At 37.2% G+C, this 26823-nt stretch overlaps 1 protein-coding gene and 1 long non-coding RNA gene across 4 annotated transcripts in view; one reads left to right on the plus strand and one right to left on the minus strand.

The window, feature by feature from the left end:
• Positions 1-26823, minus strand: part of LOC138912017 (uncharacterized) — a 118135-nt gene that overhangs the window by 26413 nt on the left and 64899 nt on the right. The gene's annotated exons all lie outside the window — the stretch shown is intronic.
• LOC108067627 (uncharacterized) lies at positions 10258-26381 on the plus strand. Of its 2 annotated transcripts, none has more exons than XR_011417649.1 (3): positions 10258-10399; positions 14439-14559; positions 14634-15354. XR_011417649.1 is itself a non-coding variant. In XM_070211743.1 (3 exons), exon 2 carries the CDS (start codon positions 26027-26029, stop codon positions 26150-26152), a length of 126 nt encoding a protein of 41 aa, XP_070067844.1. In that variant the 5' UTR covers positions 10288-10399; positions 25942-26026; the 3' UTR covers positions 26153-26223; positions 26290-26381. The 2 variants fall into 2 exon arrangements, 1 of the variants encoding a protein (XP_070067844.1); XM_070211743.1 differs by lacking the exons at positions 14439-14559; positions 14634-15354 and adding exons at positions 25942-26223; positions 26290-26381 and having other exon boundaries at positions 10288-10399.

Raw genomic sequence — 26823 nt, forward strand, 5'->3', positions numbered from 1 at the left:
AGGCATAATTGTTGCTTTACTTAGCCCACCCACTTGAGCCGCCCACCTCTTACCACCCATCGCACCCCCTGAAAGCTGCACCTTTTACGCTTTTGCCTGTAGTTTATTTCATTTTTATTTTCACTTATTTCTTTGACTCGCATTTGCTTTTCCTTATTTTCTTCGCTTTTTTTCTCTTTTTGCTTTTATGACTTTTGCCTTTTAGTGGCCTCTTAAGATGCCCAAAGTGTTTGGCAGCCCACGCCGCGTATGAGTAATGAGGCGAAATGCCGCATGATATTACTCATTCGCCCGTTATTCCCGTGTCGCTAATAATAAACACCTTTGGGGGCCTATCAAATATATGCATTAAATGAAGTGCGGGTGTATATACTGCTTGACAAATGACTCGGATTTAGTGGTCTGAAAAATAAGTTTTTACCACCTAATTAATATGGTTCCAGGTGAACACATCTCGGGTGTAATAAACATGGGAAAATATGCCAATTAAGTTGTTGAAAATACATTTCAATTAGAGCTTTCAACAGGCTCTTCTTTACCTGACGTCTCATAATTTCGGCATACGTGTAATATGACCGATTGTTTGCCCTGGGTTTAATATCGAGCTAATGCCAGTCACGTCATCCTGATGTCGGGGGCTTATCAAGGTCCACAGCTGTCGGCCGGGGACTTAAGACTGCTGCGCCCGTATTTTGAATATTTGTTTGTTCTGCTACCCCCCACCCGTCTGTATAATGTTGCCACTTCAAATTAATTTCTCAAGAGCTCAAGAGCACATGTGACGAGAACACAAACACGAATATTCCCTTTTCTAAACACTAGCTGGGAAAACAATACCGTGTATATTTACTTGTATATATTTTGCAAATGCGACCGGCAGAGAGTCAGGCATTATGTCGTCGCTTGTTAAATCTGTTCAATCTGTGCGTGCGATGACATGTGTTTGCGTCTAGTCGTTTGTCCTTGTTCTTGTTTTTGCCATGCCTCAGCCCGACAGCTTAGTTATGGGCAAAAATTTGCATTATATTAATAACTCAGAAGATAATTCGGGCTGTTGATGTGAAAATGCTGCCATTATAATTCTTTACCTTAAGCTAAATAAATCTTGTCTAGATAGTTAGAAATGACACACCGTCTGTTTGTTTTGCAGAATTTTCAAATTTAAAAAAAATTATATTTTTAAAAAAGTGTATTTAACGGAGTTATACGCAGTATTTTACATCTATTCAAATATTGCTTATAATAAATGCACAATTTAATTTCTAAAAATGTTCACTTAGCCACGTCAAAGGCCAGCAATAATTTGCTTATTTCAAATCAAATAAATTTTTCAATCATTTTACCAATATATCCAATGAAAACAAAAGCGGGCATAAAGAAGATGGGAAAAATGAGAAATATGGCTCGCTCTCTATTTCTCGATTTCTGGGGCATCGAAAATACGCATCGAAGCGTTTATTTATTTCATTTACCATTGAGCACTTACGTATTGCCAGCAATTTTTCTGCATCAAATGAAATTGAAGTTCCGCTGCCCTGAGTCCTGCCAAAGTCCTTGTGCCACGCCCCCGATCAGGGCTATCAATATCCTAGCGTAAAAGCGGAAGAAAAGCGACTGTGAGGCAAGGCGAGGCAATCAACAAGAAATACATTTACCCCAGAATTTTCCCTACCATTTTCCTTTTTCCCAGCCATTTTTTTCCTTATGAAATCTCGCATGCTTCATTGCTGATGATGAGGGGGGAAATTTCCGTGGCGGAGCAGTCAAAACATTTGTTCATTTCCGTTTCACGACAATATTCATATTAGCGGCAAATTTCTGTGCCTTCAATTGGAGATTTTCGCTCAATAAACATGCCTGGGCATTGGTCCATGATGATTGCTCTGCTCCCATTTTGTTCCTGGCTTTTTGTTTATTTTAACTTCGGCACTCGGCATTGGGCATTCGGGAGTTGGAAGTCGGGAAATGAATTTTAAATCCAAACATTTCCATCCATACACGTTATTATTTATTAGGCATTTGTGCTGATGTTTTTATATTTATAGCATTGGCCCGAGATTTATTTTTATTGCCAAGTTATTACGCATATCGGTATGATAATAAATTTTCCAGCCCGGAGAAAAAGCAACAGAGAGCTGAAAATGCTGGCGATGCTCAAGTGAAAGCTCTATTGAAGCGTGCCATTTCCCCAGAATTCAAGTTTTTCCCCCCTCCCCGAACTAGATTAAATTTTATGCATATACTTTGCTTACATTTTGGCAATTTTACCATTTCCTTTTTCTGCATTTTATTTTTCGGGGTAAGCCCCTTGAATTAGTCTGGGTAATTTTGTTGCCAATTCGAGAGCTCTTCGAAAAGGCAGTGCTAGAGTCTGTTGTTCGTGTATATATTTATTTGACTATATATGTATGTACATTTGTGTACTTATGCATTTCGGAGAGTTATTGCATTTCTGTGCATCTTGGTTGGCTTTTGGGTGTCATTGAACTTGGTGAGTGTTTCGCATTTGTGAGGCAAATGTCCCATAGATTTAAAGCACATAAAATTCCATGTTGTCGTCTGCCTGTCGCCTAGTCCATTGTTTTCTTTCCGACAAAAGTAATTGAAATTTGCATTGTGGCATTAGCTGAATAAAATATTTGCACCACAAAAATTATGGCAGTTTAAACATACGTGCTGAAGTAAAAGATTTAATAAATTACATTTCAAAGACAGTTCGGGTCATCAGCAGAGATTTAGTGTCGCAACATGGCCATATTGACATTCTGTTTGCCATTTAAAAGCCTGTGTTTGTCTTTTTGAATTACTTTTCTTTTGTACTACAAATTTTGTAATAATAAAATAGATATCTGCTGACCTAAAATAGGTATCCTTACAAGATTGCTAATGGACTGCTTGCCGGTAGGGCCTTAGATTGCAATTAATTTTGGAACCTAGAACAAGCACCAACCGACTATTCCGATTGTATTCTATACATAATGTAATTAATCAAAGGCACAAGCCTCGATTGACATGTACAATGATCCTGATTGTGCATTCTCTACCACTGAAAGTGCATTTGCGGGTCATTTAAGTCTGGAGCCCAGTTTCCGTATCAGAAGCCTCGGCCTAACTAAATTTCAATTAAGCTTAAATGTAAGTTTCGCAAGTGTCCACCAGGGCTATCTATTTGCATTAGCCCGGCGAATGAGAATGTACGGTATTAATGCGTAATTATGCTAACAAGTCAAAGGTCCGACCTCTGACCCGAAGCGGCGTTCCTAATACGGCTAAATCAGTTTAATTATAAAAGATTAACCAGCCGGTGTCTGACAGGCAGACTCAGTCTACTCTCCATGTGGATTTAATTGAAATGCCCCGCACAAAGTCAATTCAAATCCAATAACAATGCTGTTGCCGAGGCGGAAGTTTGTTTTCGGCAACTAATCCCGAATGATTAACGAAAATGCGCGTGAAAGTGTTGGGATCCTCGGAATGTCCTGCCCCCTAGAATTCCACTGTCTGTCTTCATTCCAATGTATATACATATGTGTTTAAGTATATATAGCTCAAGGAACATAATTTAATGCGGACCGGTTGTTGTTGCCTGGTGTGTGTCAATATTGGCGAAGGGAAATGGAAAGCGTTCACAGTGTATATATATTTGTAATAGAGATGGGTGCGTGAGCGGAAGCTGGTAATCATGATAAAGGATAATCAGGATAATAGCTTTAATGCGTGGCTTAAGACTTAAACGCATTATTGCAGCATTTGAAACTCATATATACACCTAAAAAATAAACTAGATATATCCATTTTATTATTACTTGGTGCGTCATCTCAATTTGATATGCTCGAAATGTAAGCGACTGTGTCTTTCTCTTTCTGTCTTTTCTTTCATTTAGATGGCAAAATTATATTGTTAAATATTAATGCATGGTAAAATACCAGAAATTTATCATGAGCCTATCGATTTGATCCCGAATTTTTTTTTTTGTGTGTAGCAAAGCATTTTAAGCGGCTTAGAATTAAAAAATAGTTTAATAAATGTGAATATATTTAAAATATTTGTAATGACTTAAGAAAAATCTTTATTTTTTAACCCAATATTATGTAATGAAATAGATATTATCAACACATTTTCAAGCCGAAGTCCATCGCTACTTCGTAATGGTGACAGCCTGTGCCGTAACGTTTTGTTGCGTGAATGTAGGATAGGCGCTATATGCGTGAGGAATTCAATAAAAATTCGAATGGTTTTCTGATGATAATCTCATGACTGTGAAAATCAAACAGCCAAGCGTTTCCCGGGCAATATTTGCACTTTGGTCTGCGATTGGGTTTTGGTTTCGGTTTCCGCTAGCCTCGTCCTCGCTCCTCGTACTCGTATTTTCCTAAATATTTGCAACGCTCCACGCTGTCAACTTGGTAACTTCGATTGAATTCCTTTATCTGCCGTCCTGCCTTTGGATCCAGGATCCAGATCCACTTCATGCTTCGTTAACTGTGAATTCCTGCCAGTTCTGGGAGCATACGTTTTAGTCTGTCTCCTTTTGTTCGCTCGCTCACCTTTTTTTGCCCCATCTCACATATTTGTTAATACGTATATCCCCGACTGCCAGGGCTGCATAAGATTGGATTTAATCCTATTTGCCGCATTTGCTGCTTGGTTAGCTTTCTTCATTTCGCTTGCAGCCCTCTTTGGCTCCCTTTTCCAGGCATTATTTTAGCATTTGCACTTTGACATTGTGATTGGCATTGACAATATGCTCTTTGTTTTAAACTTCAACTTTGAACAACCCTTTTTTCTGTGTTGGAAATTGAAAAATAATATAAACAGCTTAAGCTTAAAGTTTCTCTGAGGGCTTACGTTGCGTATGCGCAACTTTTCATTTGTGTTTGCGTATGTCTGTATTTTTAATCTAGACAAATAGCCGTAGGTCGTAGACGTCTAGATGGATCCGATTAAAATGTAAATAATTTAAAAAAATTAAATAAAAGGCATACACAAAGGGACCGAGATTTTTTATTATAAGTCTAATTTGTAGGCGTATTTAAAATGGGCTTTTATCTATTGGTGTTAAAACCTATTATATCAAAAAATTGTTTATTTTAATTTAAAGCAAATTAAGTGGTAAGACTCCCACGTTGTTTAACTTTAAATGCCAAATTCCTTACCCGTTATGTTTATTTTTAATTTAAGTATATTTTCGAAGCCTTAAAGGCGAAGCTTCTGCTTGAAGAGCATCCTTTTTGGCACAATTTACCCTCCAAAACAGTTGGCACGATATCCGTTCAACTTTCACTCGAATCTTTGAACCACAATCGCATGTCCCGACTGCGGTTGAAAGCAGCCGCTGGCGTTGGCGATAAGTCCACCCAAAAGTCATTAAACTTGTACTCTCAACTTTTTTCGGGGTGTGGCCGTGAAAGAGCAGGCTAAAGTCAACTTTTATGCACATGGCCGACGTCAATTCGATTCAATTTCTTGGCACTAAACGCGCCAGATTGTCTGCGTGTGTGTGAGTTTATTTCCGGTTCCGGAGTTTGTTGTCCACTTCCACACTGCGTGCAAATGGCTCAACAAATTAGCGACAAAACTTTACGGACGCCACAACACAGGGCAATTAAAAACACAAGTAAAACAGGAGCAGCAGCAACAATAACTACAAAATGCTTTTGGCGAAAATGGAAAGTTTTAGTGGTTCAGTGCCGCATCAGCAGGCGACTAATAACAGTTTTGCTTCAGAATTCTGAAGCAGCAGGAGCCGTTCCTCATATTCAATTTCGTGCAGCTTTTAATTTTAATTAGAGCCAATTAAGAGGAAATGCTCGCTGTTTGCAGTCTCCCATTCCATTTTGCCCTATCCCTATTTATCTCCCATTTTCACCGAAAATGTGCACACGCACACACAAAACAAATTGTCCAGTGTTTTTCCTGTTAGCTCTTGCCATCTTAAGCGGGATTCTTTTAACGTATAATTGCTGTGCGAAACTACACATTTTTCAGAGAATTTTCCTCCCCACTCTCGGCTGCGGTGAGGTCAAAGCCGAGTGAAAAAACAGACAAAAGCTTAGAAAGAAGCTAGCAAAGCGACAAAGGCGTTATACGATAGAAAAAGAGAGATTGCTGGTAAAAAGAAAGTAAAACTGGATAATAAACAAACTGCAGATACTCTGAAATGAAAATTATTTATATTTAATTGGATTTTAATGTTATATTCGCTATAAATACTTTTATTATGTGCATCCACCGATATTTAAATAAATTGTTATTGAAAATTGATAATTAAGAATACTTGAGTGCCCAATTGGTTCAAATTTGCATTGGAAATAAATTTAAAATATTTAAGTAACACGACATACAATGTACAATGTCTTTAGAATTTCTCATTCAATATTCAATCAGCTAAATATGATGCAGATTAAAAGGAAAAAACGGACATCAAAAGTGATTGATGTATTTAATCAGTTTAACGGTGAAAAATACTGCAGAAAAAACGATTAAAATATTTTATTTGATTATCAGGATAATTTCAACTGTGGCATAGTCCTTTCTGCTATTGCATCATCGAATTGCTGGAGGCCAGGGCACGAATTCGCATTTTGTCAAGCGTTCGTCGGTGTGTACGTATGTGTTTGCCTATGTTTTATGTGTGCGGTGTGTTTTGCCTGCGAATGCACAAAGTTAAATGGTTTTTTCATATACTATTCAAGTGCCTCTGTCTCTTTTGCTCATTCTCGCTCTGTTTGTGTGTATCTGTATGTGTCTGTGAAATGGCATTTGGTTTTTGCCAGTGGACACAGCAAACTGCATGTGCATGTGAAAATAATTAAAGTATTTAATAAACTGATGAACTCGATTTTTTCCATTGATTGTTAAACAAATACAGGCTTTACAAATAGTGAACTTTTTTCATGGATTTGTGACCAAACATTATGAGGCAATTTTATTAAATGTATTTGACTTAGCATTTTTATATTTTACTAGGCAAAATAATAATCAAGCAGAAAAACTGCATATTTGTTTTGAAAAGGTTGATCATAAAAATTCAAATATTAATTGCAAATTGAATTAGCTAACATTAATGAAATAAAGTAAATATCTAAGTAGAACATATTAATGTAAATACTTTAAAAGTTTTTCAGCATTAAATTTCTGTTTTAGGTGACTGAAAATGGAATGAAAAATGCAAGGTTAAAGGTTAAACAGTTCCCGCTGAAAAGTTCGTGGAGAAGCTTGGCTGCGACCGCCTCATTGTGATGCATTCGTTTCCTGCCAAATCAACTGTCAAATAGTGAACGGTACTTTTGATTATCAGCCATTTTGCATACCACCCACCCAGGCAGAAACCCCCCCTGGATTTTCCCCCATGGCGAAATGCGTGTGCTGTGTGTTTGTGCGCGCAAGGCAAACCAAGGGCCTTGGGTACATTTAAATTTCCATTTGAAATTGGCAGCAGTTGAGGGGGCGTTGTGAAAAAGGGGGAGCCGAGAAACAGACAGCTGTTACAATATTATTGACTCATATCGCATGCACGGCACAAGCTCACGCCAACTCCGCCAGGACACCGGGATATCCCAACTCACCTCCTTTTCGCTGAGATACTGAACTCGTTTATACGCTACATACTTTTTACAAAAACAACGTCTTAAAAATTACTACTCCGGCATATCCGCATACTAAGGATACTACTAAGGCATACTAAAAACAAAAGCCATTATGTGTCAAAATTATAAAATAATGTATAAAAAATTAATATAAATTTGAAGATTACAGAAGAGGTACAGAATAAATCACTTAAGTTTAAAAAACTTATTTTTTGACACCAACTTTCGTTATGAAATCCATAGGACTTCCTTTTAGATTAGATATTGAATATTATCGAATTTTGATTCGATAATCTCGATGTTTTTAAGGGAAAACATATAGTAAACATCGATAAATATCTAACTGTCGATATATATCAAAAAACATATTTTTCAAGCTCTTTTTTAGATGCCATAAAAGGTGGCTTTACTAAGATTACTTTGTTTTTCAATTCTCCGTGTAAACGAAGAAACAAGCTGTTCCCGACCTTCCTTTTTGATTTGCCATCGACCCAAAACTTGAGGGTTGAGTTTTGAGTGCGGCGAACTTGGCATAAAATTAAGTGCTCCATTTTAATTGAATTGATGTCGGTCGGAGAGCCAAGAACGTGTTCCAGCCTTCTGCGGAAGGTAGCTTTTGACAATCTTGTGTCAATAAATGGCCGGGTGCTTCAGCCACATATGCTGCCAATCCTGGGGTTGGCATACCTTTTGACTTTGCTTTTTATGCTCTCCGGACTCGGTCTGTTTTATTTCGGTTCAGGTAATCATCGGGGAACTCGTCAGGCACGTCTTCGCCTTGAGTTCCTTTCTTTTATACTTTTTTTTGCGCTCAGAGTGGCAACATCTGTTTGATAATGTCTGCCAAATGTTTATCACTTGGTTCGTGTTATTTTATTTTGGTATTCTTCTCTATTTATGCCGTTCATGAATGCATAAGCCGAGATTTTACTTAAGCTGAGGGGCACAGAAGGGTCCATAAATGTTGCCAAGAAAAGCCAACTTCCACATTCGAACGAGAAAGCATTTAAAGGTCATGAATAAGTTTATAAAGTTGAAAGCAAAGCGATGTAAAAGTCAGGAGATTGGCAAAGTTTGAACAGTGTTTAAATTTTATTGCACTAACTACTATATAATTAAAGGACCCCAAATTTTAAGATAATAATCCAGCCCCTGATAGAAATCTATTAATATATTAAACGAAACTTTCTTATTTGTGTGCTCTTTCATCAGTCCACAAAAGAGATTACTCCACTCACAGCATTGATGGCCACACATGAATAGTCAACAGGTTAAAAATAATAAATCATAGCCCGGTGACTCGACACTGGGAAAGTGTCGTTTAAATTGCAATTTTCAGCATCGATGCCGGCAAAAAGTTGCCATTCATTTCCCATCGGATCGGGCGTTAATCGGTGGTGGCATGTGGTGCCCCAGATCCGATCCGATGATACATACGTTACGTTACGTTCAAGTGGCGTTTGTTAAGTACAAAACGCTTGACATCATTATCGCGACTGTCAACAGAAGCTGCTCAGCCCGAATCTGTTGATTATGTTGTTGTTCTCGTCGCTGAGGAGGCTCTGAAGTTTGCCCTCTGATTGACAACTTTCAGGGGGTGGTTCAAAGGTCCCCGAAACTTTTGCGCCCCCGTTGTCAATTGTCACTCGAATCCAATTTAACACACAGACACATGCGATGCCTGGAAAGGGGGTCGTAAACAGCGTTTTAAACAGCCACGCACCGTGTCGCCCAAAAAGGCATCAACATTATTGGCATCGTCATCGTTATCTGACAGTTTGCGTTCGACAAAAGTGTCGAGGCGTTAACGGAGCTTGGTGCTGCTTTCCACTTGGCGGTGGCAACCCTGGCAACTGTCACAACTTTTTGCATCATGTCACGCACTCTAAATAACATGGCAAAGTTTCTGGAAATATTTAGTTTAACTTTTTCGCTAAAAATGGCCCACGAACTTTCTTTGGCTCTTTAATACAGATCTTTTGTTACCTTTGATTGATTGGCGGATATTTCTATTTTGCCTATAATAATCGATTGACTATTATGTTGCAACTGCTAACGTTAACTCTAAAATATATGCTCTGTTAAAAGTTGTAAGTTTTTAACCTATTTTAAAGATTTTATCTTTAAAATAAATTTCCATTAAAAAACTCAAGTATCTATCACTTACCCAATATGAATTCGAACTAGGTACTTTCTCAATAGCAAAATAAAGTGCAGTTTTAATTGCTTTTATATTTGAACAAAAATTTAATTTACCCCTTCATCCCCCTAAGATTAAAGAACATCTTAAAACTGTATTTGCAGTTGATTTGCAAAAGTTTACCTATCTAAATAAACACCAAAATACGGGCTTCTTTGACTTGTGCTATGCAAATGTTTTGCAATTTCATTTTTAGCTTTAACATTCCAAATAAAATGTTTTCCCACTCAGATTAAATAACAAAATATTTTTGGGACCAAACTCCCCCGAGCAAGCCGCAAAAGGTAAATGAAATGTGCAATCTGTGCAAATCGGAAAATCGAAAAACTTTTATCACAAAAAATGTTGCCAACAGCCGAACATGGCACGCTTGTGTTTTCTGGGAAATCTGTTGGAGCAGCAAATGTGTTGTTAGTCTTACAAAAAAATAACTCCATTTTCCCCATACATAAATATTCATTTATTTTATTAAAAATATTTTTTGGTTTACCCCCCAGTAAGAAAACCGGATTACAAAGCTGAGAAGGAAATGCAAGGAATTCAAATTCCCGGAAACATATTTTCTCCGGCTAATAATAATTACGTTTGGCCTCTACCAAAAATGAAAAGGTAAGCTTTATGTTCGAGTGGCATTTGAAAAGTACAGAAAAATATTTCAAGCTGAATGGATAGGAATCAGGAAAATGTATGCTAGTGTGAGAAACCCGTTGGGAGTCATATTGAAAAATGAGTCAGCTTCCATGCTGGAAATTTGCATTTGGCAACGAGTTGGTCAAACTAACACCTGGCATTGTGAAATTGTAGTGGAAAGGTTTTTTTAACATTTAGAAAATTGCTGAAAACGTGTGCGTTTGTATGAATGTAGGTGACTTGTCAGGAGCAGTTGGAATAGTTTGCACATTTCCATAAAATATAATTAAAGGCAACTCGCCGGAGACACAAGTCTGACAGATTTTTGCGTAAAATACCATTCGTAACTCCGGAGATTTCTTGCATATTTTGCGGTGTTGCCTCAACATATTTAGCCTGGCTTTCAACGCAATTATCCTTACGATTATTGTGCAAATGCCTCAGTCAAGTATTTTCCCAAAAATAATTGCATATTTTATTGTAACTGCTGTTTGCAGCTGACAAATGCCTTTTGTGCTGTTTGTTTAATTGTAACTACGTCTAATTGGAAGCATCAACACTTGTTTTGTGCAGGCATCTTAATTAAAATACATATCCTCGTATATATAGTAGTATAGTGGGTCTGCTACTGAAGCTTGAATGACTGCCAGCGGAGCTGTGGGAGAAATCGAGTATACGCCCCTTGAAAAATTTATCTGACATTTTCGCTCGCTTTGTTTCGAGAGGAGAGCTCCGCCAACAGGCAAGAGCCAAAAAAGAATTCACGCTCGATTTGAAGCTCATCCCGGGTGTCTATCAGCAACAGCAGGTACACGGAGAGAATTCTCTTAAGAGATCAGAAAATCGTGGACCTTAATTCATTCATTTGCAAAAATACAAGATCTCTAACACATCACTTTTTATATTTTTCAAACAGAAATCTCTATTTGATTAACTATAAGATATTAGTTAGGACCCCTTGGCGACAACGTTAAAATTAAAGTACTTTAAGTAAAAGCCATCTTTTGAAAATGATTACTTACTATGATATTCGTTAAAGCTAATGACAGGCGTTTATGATATTTTTCCAAGTGTAAACAGTGCAGTGCCTCCACGAAAGCGGCAGTTGAATGGGCCCCATCTCAATGAACAGACCCCAGTCCCCGTGCCACACTCATTAGATCTGCCCACTGACATTGGCACGAGATGTCCTCCTCTTAGGCTGACAACCCGTTTTCGAGCTCTCTGATATTTCGTCACTTAGGAACCCCAGGGTCCCGGACCAGAAATTGTTTTTACATAAACAGAAAGAGAGAGACAGAGAAATGGAGAGATAGAGAAAGAGCAAGGTACTAGTATTTTCTGGCTTTTCCGGTGTTATGTCAGTCATAATCATTCTGCTCCTCATCGCCATCCCCATCTCCCATTTGGCTGAATGGATTTTGGGGAGATGTTTGCCCGAGATGTTGCCCCAGGCTCAGAAAACAGGACATGGCCCAAACAATGGTTAACCAATTTAGTGGAAAGTGTGGGCGGCGAGTGTCTGAGCGTCTGTTTTGTGGTTGAAATCCGGCTATTGTTCGCAATTGATTTTAAATTAGCTTCATTTGCAGTTTGCTTGGGTGGCTTCAAGTGGACTATTAAAGGTTGCTTTAAGCGCTGCCTGTGGCAGTATGAAAAATATATATATATAAGTATATATATAAATAAGGGAACTTTTTTTTCTGAGTGTAACATCTACATATAAATAAATGACTAAGATCTGACAAGAATTTAAAACTCCTGGCTATTAATAGAAAAACCTCTTAAAATATTCTGTTAAGATTAAAGATTACAAAATACTTTCTTGTAAAAATTTAAGCCTATCAAAGGGTTATCATCAATTTGCAATGCTTTTACTTTCCCAAATTTAATTTTAAATATGGCTTACGTATCTTTTGACTATTCGATTTTTTATCTTATCAAATAACCGGATTAAGGGGATTATGCATTCAAAGTGCAAAAATTATGACAGACAAAATGGGCGGACTGAGAGTTGGAAATGCAAGACGAAACAACGGCGATGTCGAAACGCAAATTGCATACAAATGCTGCGGATTGCAGGTCACAGTTTATAGTTGTGCTTAGTTTAATGCGTTTCCCCGGAGAACTTGACACTCCCGGAGTGAGTTGAGTCGAGTTGGCTCACTTCCGGCACATTGCGACCATTTTATTTGGAAATATCTTCGCCAAGCCAACTGCTGTCTGTCGTTCAATCCTTTGCTTACACTCAAAAAAAACTCGGTCTCGAAAAAAAACTTTCAACATTACATTTATCGGAAATCCTAAAATAAAATTTAGTTTTATTTAAGGGAATATTTGTCATTTACAAACTATAATTAATAGAAAAATAAAATAATTTTAAAACAAGAAAGGAAGCTAGCTTCGGCAAGGCGAAGCTTATATACCCTTGCAGATCATTCTATTAATTTACAAATCACAAAAATGTTAAATTTCTTATTATTTCACATTAATTTTTCGATCGTTTCTATCACAGCTATATGATATAGTAGTTCGATTTTTTAAAAATTAAAATCGAAATTCGGAAATATTTCAAAATAGTCATATCCCAGAGTAGAAGGGAATGTAATAAACACCAACAAAGATATAATTTTTTTCCCATTAATTTCCATTTAATTTTTCGACCGTTCCTATGGCAGCTATATGATATAGTGATCCGATTTAAAAAACAAAAAAACCGAAATTCAGAAATATATAAAAAAAAATATTCCCAAGAGTAAAAGGTAAAATTTCAAAAAACACCGGAGCTAGAATTTTTTTACGTTTTTTTTTTGATCCTTCCTATGGGAGCTATAAGATATAGTTGTCCGATCCGGTTGGTTCCGACATATATACTACCTGCAATAGAAATACGACTTTTACGAAAGTTTCATCCCGATAGCTTTAAAACTGAGAGACTAGTTTGCGTAGAAACGGACGGACAGACGGACGGACAGACGGACAGACGGACATGGCTAGATCGACTCGTCTTGTGATGCTGATCAAGAATATATATACTTTATGGGGTCGGAAATGTCTCCTTCACTGCGTTGCAAACTTCTGACTGAAATCATAATACCCTCTGCAAGGGTATAAAAATTTAAAATGTATTCACAGAAGGCATTCTTAAAAGTTTAAATTTAATACATTTTATCATCACAAATATTTTGTAGTCAACTGTTACAAGACCTAGAAGTATTTTTTCCTGTACATTCACTTGGCTTGTGTTTGTTTTTCGTTCGGTTTGTTGTCAAATAGTGTCCCCAGCTATGGAGTTTTCCATGGAGCTGCAGAGACAGCGGGGACAATTGACAAATGTGCTGGGTTCAAGAAACAACAGATTAGCTGGGCTATCTCTATAAAATGATTTCGTCTCCGCTCGGAGAATTTAATTTCCCGACTCCGTGGGAGCAGGAAAACTTATTGACCCAAGTTTTTGGCATAAATTCTTGAAGTGTCGCGAATAATTTGAGTTTTCTTCAATTTCGCCTAAGTGCCCTGCCAAGTCCGGGATTTCCCATGGCGCTTTTGAGTGCTATTAGTGCATTCATTCATGCAGCTCGGAATTGATGTCAGGTTCTTTGACTTACGATGAATCGCAGCAGGCTCTTTGGCGCAATGCCTTTATGAAACTCATAATTCCTATTTTCACCCACTTTTTCGTTGCTCTCGGGCATTTTTTGCACTTTTCCATCAGTCCACTTTAAGTGACTGAATGTGGTGAAAAGTGAGAAAGCCTCCATTTGGAGGGAGTTTAAAGGTGTCAAGGTAACTTTTGGGGCCAGCAGTTAAAGTTAAGAGTAGAGATGACTGTAAGTTTGAAATTTCAATTTCAGAATCCAAATTTTCAGGTACATTAACTTAAATTTAAAATAATAAAATAAAATGTAATTTCATTACCTAACTGTGTGTAACCATATGAGCTATCTCGAACTGCCAATAATTTATAAACATTACATTTTCCTGCATTTAATATACTATTAACAATTTTTCTTTACAGTGCTTGGGGAAGAAACGCCTATTGAACCTTTGCCAGTTGTTAAATTAGAATATTACCAGTTTTGGCACGCGGCCGCAGCCTTTGCATAATTTAATTATGCCAACTCTCATGCATATTTAATGTAAAAGCTTTTTAACGCCTTCCTTATTTATGTATTTTGAACATTGAAAATTTATTCTTTGTTATTGAAAGCAGACAGAGGAAACAACAACATTATCTGGCCCCAATGTGTTTTTGCCATCCCACTTTATGCTCGCCCCTAATTAAGAACACTTTTTGGGGCAGAGCTTCTGTTTATGCTGGGCGCTCTAATTGGCGAAAATAAGTTTTTGGTTCTATTTCCAATCTGACGTCGGATCGGAGGGATCGTGTCCGAATCGATTTTCAATTTGCCAGTATTGAATTGTGGCCGGCGGAGGCAAGTTGACAGCGAATTTCTCGGCTGCGGTCTGTCGTTTAGATAGGCCGACAATTTTCCCTGGGAAAATTGATAAACAGAAAGAATGCCATGCCATGTCCAGCACACAAATCGCCATCTGCATCTGTTGGCGTTCATTTAAAAAGTGTTCGCGGGCCAATATTGATAGCAATTCCCATGTGAGGGCGAAGCGGCCTCTATTGCTTCAATTACTGGCCAGTGGAGTCACAGCAAAAAAGAGGGAAAAATGTTTGCGTAGTTTGGCAACTCTGGTCAGTGTTTCTGGCATGGGTCTGTGGGTTTTTGGATGGCTCTGCCAGCTATTTTCCCCAGCCATACCTCCCCTTACATATCAATAGGCGTGCGGTGGGCGTGGCCACTTTGAAGCAAACATCCATTGACGTCCTGCGGAATTTGACTTCCAACAAGCCGGGAATCCGGTAGCTAGCATTTCAATTAGAAAAAAATAATACTGCAGAAAATAACTTAAATGAACAAAATATATGTATTTTCTTGATGATAAATAATCCTGTAAATTGTCTATTGTCAATTGTCTATTTTTATTAAATATAAATTTCTAGCACGAATTATTTAATTAATAAATTTGCACTAATATCCAGTTTGTCAGTTATACTTTTCGTCATACCCTCGACAATTAACGGATAACCAAAAACCCAAAAGAACAGCCCAAATAATTACCATAAAATATATCCGAGGGGGTGGCAATAAAATTAAACATAATTACAACAAAGTGCCCTCGGCCAATACAATCAATGGATAAAATTACACACACAAAAACATGGATTGAAGCGCACACAAATGGGCAAACACCAATATGGTGGGAAAACGATATAATTTGCACAGCAAAGAAAATATTCTCGTTAGCTTTTGCATAGAAATCGAGTGGCCATTGTGAATCGTTGGCAAAAACTAAACAACAAATATAAACCAGGCACACACATATAAAACTTACTGGCGTTCCAACACAGATTCAGATTCACAGAAATAAGAGGGCAAACGTTGCTTTTTATTAGCAAACGCGTGTTATACCAGTCGTACGTGCCTCGAATTAGTTTTTTGCGATTTGAATAAAATGGTTTTGAATAAATTTGAATGCCACACCCCAACACGCACAAGTACATAACTACGAATCCATGCAATTGTTAACTGGGCAATGGATATTCCAGCGCTGGTCAAACGACATTCAATTGTCCCCTGAGGCTATTTTGTAATTAGACAATCGTAAAAACACATCAATATAAAATATGTAAAATAGAATAGTTGTGTGCGTGAATGATGATAATTGGTACTTTAAATGCATGTCTATATGTAGAGTGAATAAAATGATTTTGTAATTTTAAATTCATTTACAATATTTTAAGAGGTGTGAGAAAAGGAATAATCACTTAAAATTCTTAAACATATTTCCATATGTTTTCCAATTTACAATTAAATGCATTATTGCATTTAAATTTTTGTTACGTATTCTATTATCAAATAAAAACACCTCTTAACGAGGTTAAAAACTAGTGACGACCGCACCTTCAACATACAAAAGTTCTGATATCAACATTTGTGACGAAAAATTATTACACTCGTCATTAAATAGACTTTCTAATATTTTCTCATTCGGCCCGCCCTAGTAAACTATTCCAGCCTTTTTCCCTTTACAGGCATTTTCTATTGCAGCGTGACGAATGAGAAAAGATTAGAAAGTCTATTTAATGACGAGTGTAATAATTTATCGTCACAAATGTTGATATCAGAACTTTTGTATGTTGAAGGTGCGGTCGTCACTAGTTTTTTACCTCGTTAAGAGGTGTTTTTATTTGATATCAGAAGTTTTTGTTTGTTTACATTTGCTCTCATAGGAGCTAATATATACATTTAAATTTAAATTGGTCAATCATAATTTTTAAACTATTGTATTTTAACAAATTAAGTTAAAAAGGCGTTGAAGTATTTCAAAATACCTTTTAAACGAGCACATGTCTGTACCTTTAGTAGTGTAGAACTTACAAACTAACGAAATTTAGCTATTTTTAGCTTTTTCCCGCTAAAGTAGCGGCTTTTTCCAAAAGTCGTAGAACAAAAGATTCCTATATGGAACTCTTAAGTGCAAATTTACTGATTCCATGACCCTAAAATACAGTTCGGATACCCTCCCACAAAATTCAATACTCAGGGAGCGTTAATTGTTCGAGCTGGCAAAAGTGGCTATTTTCGTATAAAAATAACTTTTAAACGTGACTTTTTACAGTAATGTGTTATATACCAAAATTTAAGGAATCTCAAGGGCTATACAGTTTAAGGTTTTAAAGAAAATCGTTAGAGCCGTTTTTGAGAAAAATAAAAAAAAGCTAAAAAAAAAAGTTTTAAAAAATTGTCTTTTGTTCATATTTATTTAATTATTACATTTACACAAATTGCATATAGAAGGCGTTTATAGCATTTAAAAATACCTTTCAAACGAGATGCAGCACAAGTCTGTAGCTTTAGTAGTATATAAGTTACGGATTTCCGAATTTTAGCTATTTATAGCTGTTTTCCCGCTAAACTAGCGAGTTTTTCCAAAAGTGGTAGAACAAAAGTTTTTCATATCGATGTGATGAACGTCATATCAAATTTTCAAAACTTAAAAAACATGTTTTGGACAAACTGACAAACAGAATTAAATTTTCATTTTGGGAAGACGAAGGAAATCTTATTTTTGCTATAACTTTTGAACGGAGCGTCGGATTTTGACAAATGACCCCTCATTCGACGGGTATTTTTAAAAGGAATACAACTAAAACATTTCGAGGGGGCTTTTATCCCCACCGGCCCCAACAGCTCCAAATTTCGAAATTTTCACTTTTTCACTTTCACCGCTCTCTCTCCCAAGCCAATTAATTTTCTTAGAGTCTTGGTATGCAATCCTGTTAGTTTTCGCAATACCTTTCGATAGGTGTATCATTCATTATGATCGGACCATCACAGTAGATTTTCATTTCTTCGTGTATATATAGTAGTCGCCTTCGCACACTCTCCTGGTGCGCTTCGTCACTACATGGACTGCCGTCCATAGTGATATTTCGTCTTTTTACAATCATAATTAGATTTGTCTGTCAATATTTTTTGTAATTACTAATTTAATGAACTTTTACAAAGCAATTAAATTATTTATTATTTTTCCATTAGAGCCAAAAGCAAAAAAAATCAAAACCAATGTAGATGTAAGCCAATTAACTGAATCACAATTAGCTGACCCATTCCAAAAAATATCCGACTTAATCGCACAGGCGTGACCCGGTCAAAGGTTAAGCCAGCATCGAGTGGCGACATAAAAGTCGGGCCTCAAATAAAACACACTCGTAAAATGAAAATGGCGGAGGATGGGGCACCAATACAATCATAAATCTAAGTGCGCATCTGTGTGTGTGTGTCGGCATTTAGGTGAGCGTTAACAAGCCAAGGACTTGTATAATATTTTCTAATTTCTCAATTTCCCGCACATTGACATCCGGAACTAATAAAAATAAATCGCACTTTGATATCCGCTGCGCATTGCGTTCGTTCATTTGGCTTCGTTTTCCTTTCTCTCCCATTTTTTCAATAATCGGTATAGCCATACTCATAAAGGCACACAAAAAGAAAGCAAATATACATAAATTTGGTTGATGATAAATTCAATTTTTAGTTTTTTAGTTCGTTATAAATATACACCCACAAAGGAGGTCCAAAATATTTTGGGACAGCTAAAAGGTAGTAATGGTTTATTTGGTTTTAAATTGATGCAGATTTTTGTTCAGTGCAAACACACACATATTCGCCTACACACTGAAAGCCCTATCGGCTGTCAGTGTCGTGGCCCACTAACATTTTTATATCATTTTTCTTATTTCTCTCTCATTGTTTTCCTTTTTGCTCCCCACTCTTTTTTGGCCTGGCGAGTTAGCGCCAACAATAAATAAATACGCTCGCATTCCCATAGACACACATACTTTTACGCACACATAGACAGCGATACAGTTACAGGAAATTTATAGATCTGACCGGATGTGCGTCTCTCTGGTGACAGAAACAGCGAGATAGGAGAAATAGTTGGAGAGCATACCCCATATCTGGTATATACTGTATATATTACACTTTATGTGTGTGTCTATTACATGTACAAATAACAACAAAATGACCAACTAAATAAATAGTTTGCTAACCGCACAGAGGCAGGCGGAACAGGCAAACAGGAATGTGTGTGGTGCCAAACACCACTCCACTTTCATAGAACTCGCCTTTACGGCTTCCCAATGCCCAATTAGATTTTAAGGGTATAATATTTGCAGAAGTATAGGGGAATATTTCATTTTAGAGAACGAGAGAGAGGTATGCATATAGATCTGAGGGGGGGAACTGAAAAAAACAACATCGCTATGTCATTTGTCCTGTTTTCTTTTTTGGATAGTAATTGCATGGCACCTGAATCAAACTCAATTTCCCAGCCCCGCCTTCTAAGCTCATCCCCTTGGGCAATTGTTCCAATCGAGCACTTTCGGGCTCCCTGGCAATTGGAAAATAGAGACAACTCTGCGCTCCTGCTTTTCTGCTGCTTTCCTGCTTCTGGCATCGTAAAACCTGCCGGAGGGATAGCACGAGTATATATATCACCAGCCTTACAAAATAAGCGACTCAGGGAAAGACGAGCCAAGGCAAGCGTATTATTGCTTCAGTCTTACTTGCTGTATATATTTCTGTATTTTAAGATTCGACACTTGGGAAAATCTTAAGTTAAAATATATAATTAAAGCTTAATTTTCGTGAGATTATTCTTTAGTTTATTCTTTAAAAAGAAAAGTGATCTACATGTTTATAACAATAAAATAATACTTTTATTTAAAAACAAAGTTTAGAACCATCCTTATAAAGAATATGAAATATTTTGGTATTTGTTTTTTTTTTTGCGTAGTTCCAGTAATTGTAAATGTCTTACAAAATTTCTTACGATTGGAAAATGTTTTCTGGATTTTATCTCTTGTTAATTCGGAATTCCTCTTTTTGACAGTGCAGGACGATAAAATTTCTCAAGTTGGTGATGAGCAGCAAAACGCTTTTCAGTGTGTGCGATGTCTTAGATATATCTGCTTGCAACAGGAAGAAACAGGTCAGCAAATGCAACAAAGCTGCTTATCGCTTAACGCTCTGCGTAATGCGTTTAAACTTGATGATTGATTCTGGGCAAATGCCCCTTTGGCCCCCTTGGGCAACCCCTGTCCAAAAACCCCTCCTGTAAGCCATTAGCTGCAACTAAGTGCAGATACCGATAGAAAACTGAACAAAAGTTTCTTGGTCAAACTTTAACGGAGGGGGTTCGGGTTAGGGTTATCCTAGTACAGCCTAGGCTTAACTAAGGGAAATCCCTTTTTCCTTTATCCCCCCTTCCCCCACCCCCTTTGCCACCTCTTATAACTGATTTTCCTCCTGCTGGCGCCATTGTTCCATTCATTTTATGTTGTTGCCTGCGTTTTATTGACTGAAGTGTGGCCTGCGATGGCGATGGCGGCCATTGTGCCCTAAACTAAAACAAAGTACTGTTAGAAGCACTTTCTCCCGCTGTCACTGTGTGTGTGTGCGAGTGTCTATGTGTGTGTGTACTGGTTATGGCTCGTTATATGCGTGCGTGTTACTGCGCAAAGATGCCCCATAAATTTCGCGCGTTTTCGCCTTCAATTTTTGTTTGCCTTTTTGCTTTGTTTTTAATTTTTTGTTGCTGTATTTTCAGTGTTCTTTTTTATGGCAGAACGAGAATGGCACAATTATTTGTGTAGCTCAAAGTTCTTTTTCGCACTATATATATAGGTCTGTGAGAGCCTTTTTCTAAATTTAATGACTTTGGCAGCTCTCGACCACTAAATCAAATTGTTATTGCCCGCTCCTATTTCTCTTTGTCACCTAAATTAATTTTACGATGTCTGGTCTGGCAAATGTCTGACGACAGTTTTGGTATTATTCCCTTGCACCCGTAAAGGGCAAAAAACTTTAAAGTCTTTTTTGCAGCCGATACCAACTAATTAGCTGAAAAGGCTTTTAAAAATCGAAGGAATAAAATCGTTGACAGAATTGCTGGTGGAGACAGAGAAAGAGAAAAGAAACTTCCGTCCTGAAAAGTTCACAAGTAAAAACGAAGCGCCAAGGCCATAAATTTTATCCATCCATGTATACGGTTTCAAGTAACTCTGTAACTTTGAATCGAAAGGAATACAATTTTCAGGTGGTCTACATACTTACAATACTGCTACTAAATTAGTAAAATTAAATTCAATGTGCATAAAAGTGATTGTAAACTGTTTAACTGTCAATATCGTCAAAAAATAAATCAATATTAAATTTTTTAAATACGCTCTCCTTTTTTTTGCATTAATTTTGGCAAAGGCGTTGTACAACATTTACAAAAGCATTTGTGTTATTTATTCTGTATTCCAAAAGCATTCCATTCCACATTCCATTTTTTAAAGAATTTGTGTTATTTATTCTGTGTTCCCAAAAAGAAATATATTTAGGAAGGTATTCAATAATAATGATTGCAATCTTTGGCATCTACCATTTATTTAAAAATATTTTCCTTTATTAACAGACCATCCGAAATAGTCGAGGCACCCGTTCGGCATATTTACCTGGTATTTCAGCCATCGGCACACAGTATTTATGGCCCGGTGCTGTAGTCAAATATTTTTCCACGCACTCAACTCACGCACGAACAGAGGGACATTTGCAGTGGCTATGGAATCGGTGGGAAAACGAGGCTTTTGTTTGCATATTTTTTGGCATAGCACTTAACGCCGTGGCAGCAACGCAGAGTCGACCACAATGCCCAGGTTCAACATGCCATCCCACCAAACTCCGGCTGTGCAGTCCGCCGGATTCGATCCTGGGCAGGCTTATCCCCGGCTCTTTGGCCAGTTCGGTTGGCACTTTATGTACTCGAATTTTTCCATTTCCACATTTAAAACGCCGCATTTCCCTCTTTGGTTTCGGTCGGTTTTTTGCATTTGGTTTATGCTTTTGTTTTTCTCATTTTCATTTCCATCGTGACGACAACGTCGGGGCTCAGGTAGCGTTAACACTTGTTTAAAAATTTGTTATTGGATTTCTTTTGTTCGCATTGTTTATTTATTGCGGCAGTCGGCCGATCGGAGAGTGACAAAAAGGACAGAAAGAGGGGAAAAGAGGCGGGAAAATGGGGAACAGGAAGCCCGGAGATGGCTGACAAGTTGGCCTCACATAGGTCACGAGTGCCCCTTTATCCATTTATACCCCTTTTTTTTTGGTATGCATCCAGTATGTCCAGTAGCGCCTTTTTCACTTTCCATTGGCTTTATCGGATTGCACGTAATATTTTCGACAAATTGAATATAATTGCGCTTAAGCTGAAAAGCGCATTAACCAAATTGAATATCAGCGTCTCGTTGAGGTATCGAAATTTATTTTAAATGCAATATGCGCAAAAAGAAATCCCACAAACAAAAGTTGCAATTTGATTGAAGGTGTTAAATTGGAAAAATGTAAGCCAAAAAAATAAAATAAAAATATTCACAGAAAAATTTCTGGAAAAGGCATTTTTTTTCTACAACTATATATTTCTAAGGTATTTCTGAATATACAAATTTTTATATATAACTCAAAAAACCGAAATAACAAATTTTGGGTCAACAAACATGAAACTTTTTCTTTAAAAAGTTTGTTAGCTTCTTTTAGTTGCAAGTCCTCTACCATAAGACACACATTAACGTGTATTCTTTGAATGAAATGGTAATCCTATTTAAGCAGATGTTTACTTTCCCGTCGTCCACAATAAAACATTTTATAATTTACCTTTTTCGTATTAGGCTAATTAACTTGTCAACAACTTTGTTTTGCTAATTTCATAATTGAAAGGACAGAGCTTGTTGTTTTGTCTTCGCTCACATATGGAACAGGAACAAGAACTTAGTTTGCGTTGGCCAGCAAGTAAATTAAGTTAATTAGAAGCAAATGAAATATGAGAAAAGTTCGCATTCAAATGCTGAAAATGCCCCGTAAGCCAAGTTGAGCGTTGCCATGGCCGTGTCCTTGTTGCTGAAACATTATATTTTTGGGCATTAAATTTCGGGGGAGTCGGAGCTAGAGTCACGTTTTGCACTTCAACAACATTTTCGCCTGTTAAGTTCACCGGCCATTACAATTGCGTAAAATGGTTCAGTTGTTGCCGAAATTAAGGGCTAGCCAATGTCTGGTCTGTGTTTTGGTTTGTTGGCCAGGTCCTGACCTCCGCGTTCCAGCGAGAAACATCTGGGAGTAATTTTAATGGGAATATTCATTCGTGCCCACAACGGAGACAAGCGGTGGTTGAAAGATTGGCGAACACTTTCACCGGCAGCACTTAATGTAATGTAATTTAAATGCTTTCGGTTAATTATTCAGCCAATTTTCCACGGCCTCTGAAATGGTTTTTATCAGTTAAACGCACACTTTGATGTCGCGATTTGCTAAGAACTTTAGTTGGCTAATTTTATACTGGCTCTGGTTTTTGGCTGGCTAATTAATGTTTGAGCGGGAAGACCCAAATTCAATTAGTTAAATTTTCCAAGTATGTCAAGTACGTGGCTGGCCTCCCCCAGCAAGGAAAATTTATCAAAGACACTTTATTCATTTTTTGTGCGTAACTTCGATTATTTTCCTTTGTCACCCTAAGCTCTTAGATTGAGACATTCCGCATTAAAAATTAAGCTAATTTCCGATGCGCCATTAGGGAAATGTCACGACCAAATTTAGACCACTTTGATTCTGGTAGCGCATTTGATCTTAGCATATAATTTGATTTGCCCTGTCAAGTATGAATATTTTCTATTTTTACACGCTCTTCGAAGTGATTTTTCGTGCTGCTGTAAGTCGATGAATTTTGAAATGCGGAAAAGACATTGTAGATTAATGTATAAGTTTTGAGATGAAGATGTTTTCTGACTTAAATAAAAAAATTGTGGTATGCTTAAAATATTCAGTGGTGTTCTCTTAAATAAATTATATTTTTAACCCGATACGGCTTAATCACCAATTTCATCAAACATGAACTTTGTTTAATTTGCTTAATTTTTTTTATTGATAACTTAGGAGCTGCAAAAGATTCAGAACGAATTTTGATTACTTAGTTTTTGTTGGAGAAAAATTAATTATGCAGAGCTCTCTATTGTTGTATGATAATTTTCTTTGGACTACCATAGAGTCCCGTAAAGTGCGTCTTCAAGCTTTGGGGCTGCATTACCAAAGTGGAAAATGCCGGCAAAGAGCATCCCTTTGTCCTGGCATAAATCAAGGCCTGGCGGGAAATAAAAGGCAGGTGCGTGGCGCTACAAAAAGTGATATATAAAAGAAGGAAAGCGCGGGAATCTGCATTAACCAAAAGGGCATTTTGAGGCGGTGGCCACGGCCACGCCCGCTGCAGGAATTAAAAGCAAATTTCCGACACTCCAGAGGGCTCTCTTCTAGCTGTTTGGCAGTTTTATGAGCCGGCTTTAAAATCACGTTAATGATATTTACAACGGAGAGCTGCAAACTCGCAAGTGGAACGGCAGACTCACTTCGGCCCTTTGACCAGAGACGCTTCCGTTTTCCGCCTCTCTCGACCATGGTGTTAACTGTGTGAATTTTCCAGCATTTCCCGGGCAACGCAAGTCATTTGCATAACAAAGTCCGACGAACACACACAGTTGGTATTTACAACATTTAAATTAGACATTAAATTTGAAAGATGGGCTGCCAGGGAACTTTGTCCGTTTCTCTCTCAGGTGTTCCCTTCCTTATTTTGCCCCACATTCCCTCTTTTTATATTTTCTTCTTCTGCCAAATTTATTTAAGCTGCAGATAATTTTTGGTCTCGGCACTCGGCAAATGCGGCTCTTGATTTACTTATTTACTTTGCTTTTATGGCACTTAAATGACATTCCGCCTTTTGTTGCCGCGTGTAATTTGGCCAGTTGTCGAGTTTTTTCTTTGGGGTCGATTAAGGCGATAAGCGTAATTCCTCCTTTTGGCCAAAATGAGACCAGTCTATGTATTAACTTATTGGCAATTACAAAAGAAGATAGCAACTGGAGAGTCAGCAAGTTTGGAAATCGTAAATATGTTTCGGGAGTTCTAGTTTAGTGCGGACATAATTCAGGGTGACTTATGGGTATTGTATTGGAACTGCTATTGGGTAACTGTTTTAAGAATATCGATAACGTACTGCTAGTTCATTTTTTCTGATCATTAAAAAATAATTTTAAATTGAATTGAACTACGAGATAAAATCAGTCTTTCTTAAAAAAGATAAAAAAAGTTAAGTAAATAAATAAATAGAAAAAAAATACTATTGAATAATATATAAATAAGGATTTCAGTTTCCAAGTGCGGCTTGAACCTTTTTTTTTACAAGGTGGAACCTGCTGCAGTTTGTACTAAAAATATGCCCACTTATGGCCATTAGGACTAAAAGCATAACAAAATACAAGAGCCGAAAGCGCAAATTAATTCTCATACAAAAAGTTTATCGCTTCTGTCTGTTTTTTGGGGTAACCCTGGGCAAGAATCATAGCTATGCTATATGGAAGAAGGGGCCAAAGAGACGGGAGAGTGCTAAGGAAATCAGCACATTTGGTTTTAACGACTATGTTCTCCGGCATTTTTTCTTGTAACAACAAAGAATATGCTCCACTGCTGTCGTATCTTTTCCTTTGGTTGTTTTCATATCGTTTTTCATTTTTTTTGTGTCCATCCAGCCTGTTATTGTTGCTTTTTAATGTGCATTTGCTGTCGCCGGTGGTGTTCGTGGTTGGGTGGTGTTATTTGGCCGCCATTTGAGTATTTCAGCATTACAAAACGTCACAGGACGAGACGCCGAAAGTTGCTTTCAAGGGGTATGCTTATGTTTTGGAAAATGTTGACTCCAGATTAAATCAAAATATAAATAGATTTTCAGCTTGGGATTGTCGAGGCATAAAGTTATTATTCTAGCGTAATATTTCTAGATTTCATTTTATATGCATATCCATTCGCATTCATAAGGCAATCAATCTTCGACTTTCCTTCGCTCGGCAGCTATTTCTGCTCCTTTTCTGGTCCTTTTCCCTGTGTGGTGATGGCGGTGTCCTGTGAATTCAAGCAGCTGAGCAGCTCCTGAAATATGCAGACAGATGAGCCGGCAACAACCATCGCCCACAAGAGCAACAATGGCAATGGCAATGCGATGATGGCAAACTGTTATTATGCAAACAAATTACATGGCGGATATTTCACTGAGGGAAAATAAACGTTTCAAATTACAGAAAAAACAGTTCAAAATAATTCAAGGGAGCTTTGTTCTTACGTTTACAATACAGGGTTTGTACATTGAATTATTATACTATATTTACTTAGTTATTACATTTATAATTCTGTTTTAAAAAGTTGAAGTCCAAAGAATTTAACACTTTGAAGAAAAAATTGAAAAATCTTTGCAATACATATTATTTGTTGATATAAATTTATTTAGATCTAAATATCTGTCTAAAATTTAAGTAAATGAATGAATAAATAAAATGAATTCAGTAATAAATCTTTTGTAACTGAAATTTAACTTAAATAAACTATGAATAATATTTTTAATCTGGAGTAGTTTCTTTATAATTTTTCGCAGTGCTTGGACACTTTAGTAGATCACAACTAGAGCCTTCTTGCGTTCCTATGCGTATTTGAGCAGTTATTATTTGGCCATTTCGGCGGATGCTTCGACTTCGTTCATTACCCAATGTAATTAAAATATCCAATTAGTGGAGAGAGCGATCTGCATATATGTATACGCCCTGGTGGCCAGGACTTTTATGAGCTCCCGCTCCTGCTGGCCACATAACTAATGACCGAGAGGACAACCCCGAGTTCGTCCAGCAACATAAATTCCCTTTTGGGTAAAATTAATAAAAATGATTGCACTCGCCTGTCCTC

The sequence above is a fragment of the Drosophila takahashii genome, chromosome 2L (genome assembly GCF_030179915.1).
Source record: "Drosophila takahashii strain IR98-3 E-12201 chromosome 2L, DtakHiC1v2, whole genome shotgun sequence".
NCBI classification, from domain to species: Eukaryota; Metazoa; Arthropoda; class Insecta; order Diptera; family Drosophilidae; genus Drosophila; species Drosophila takahashii.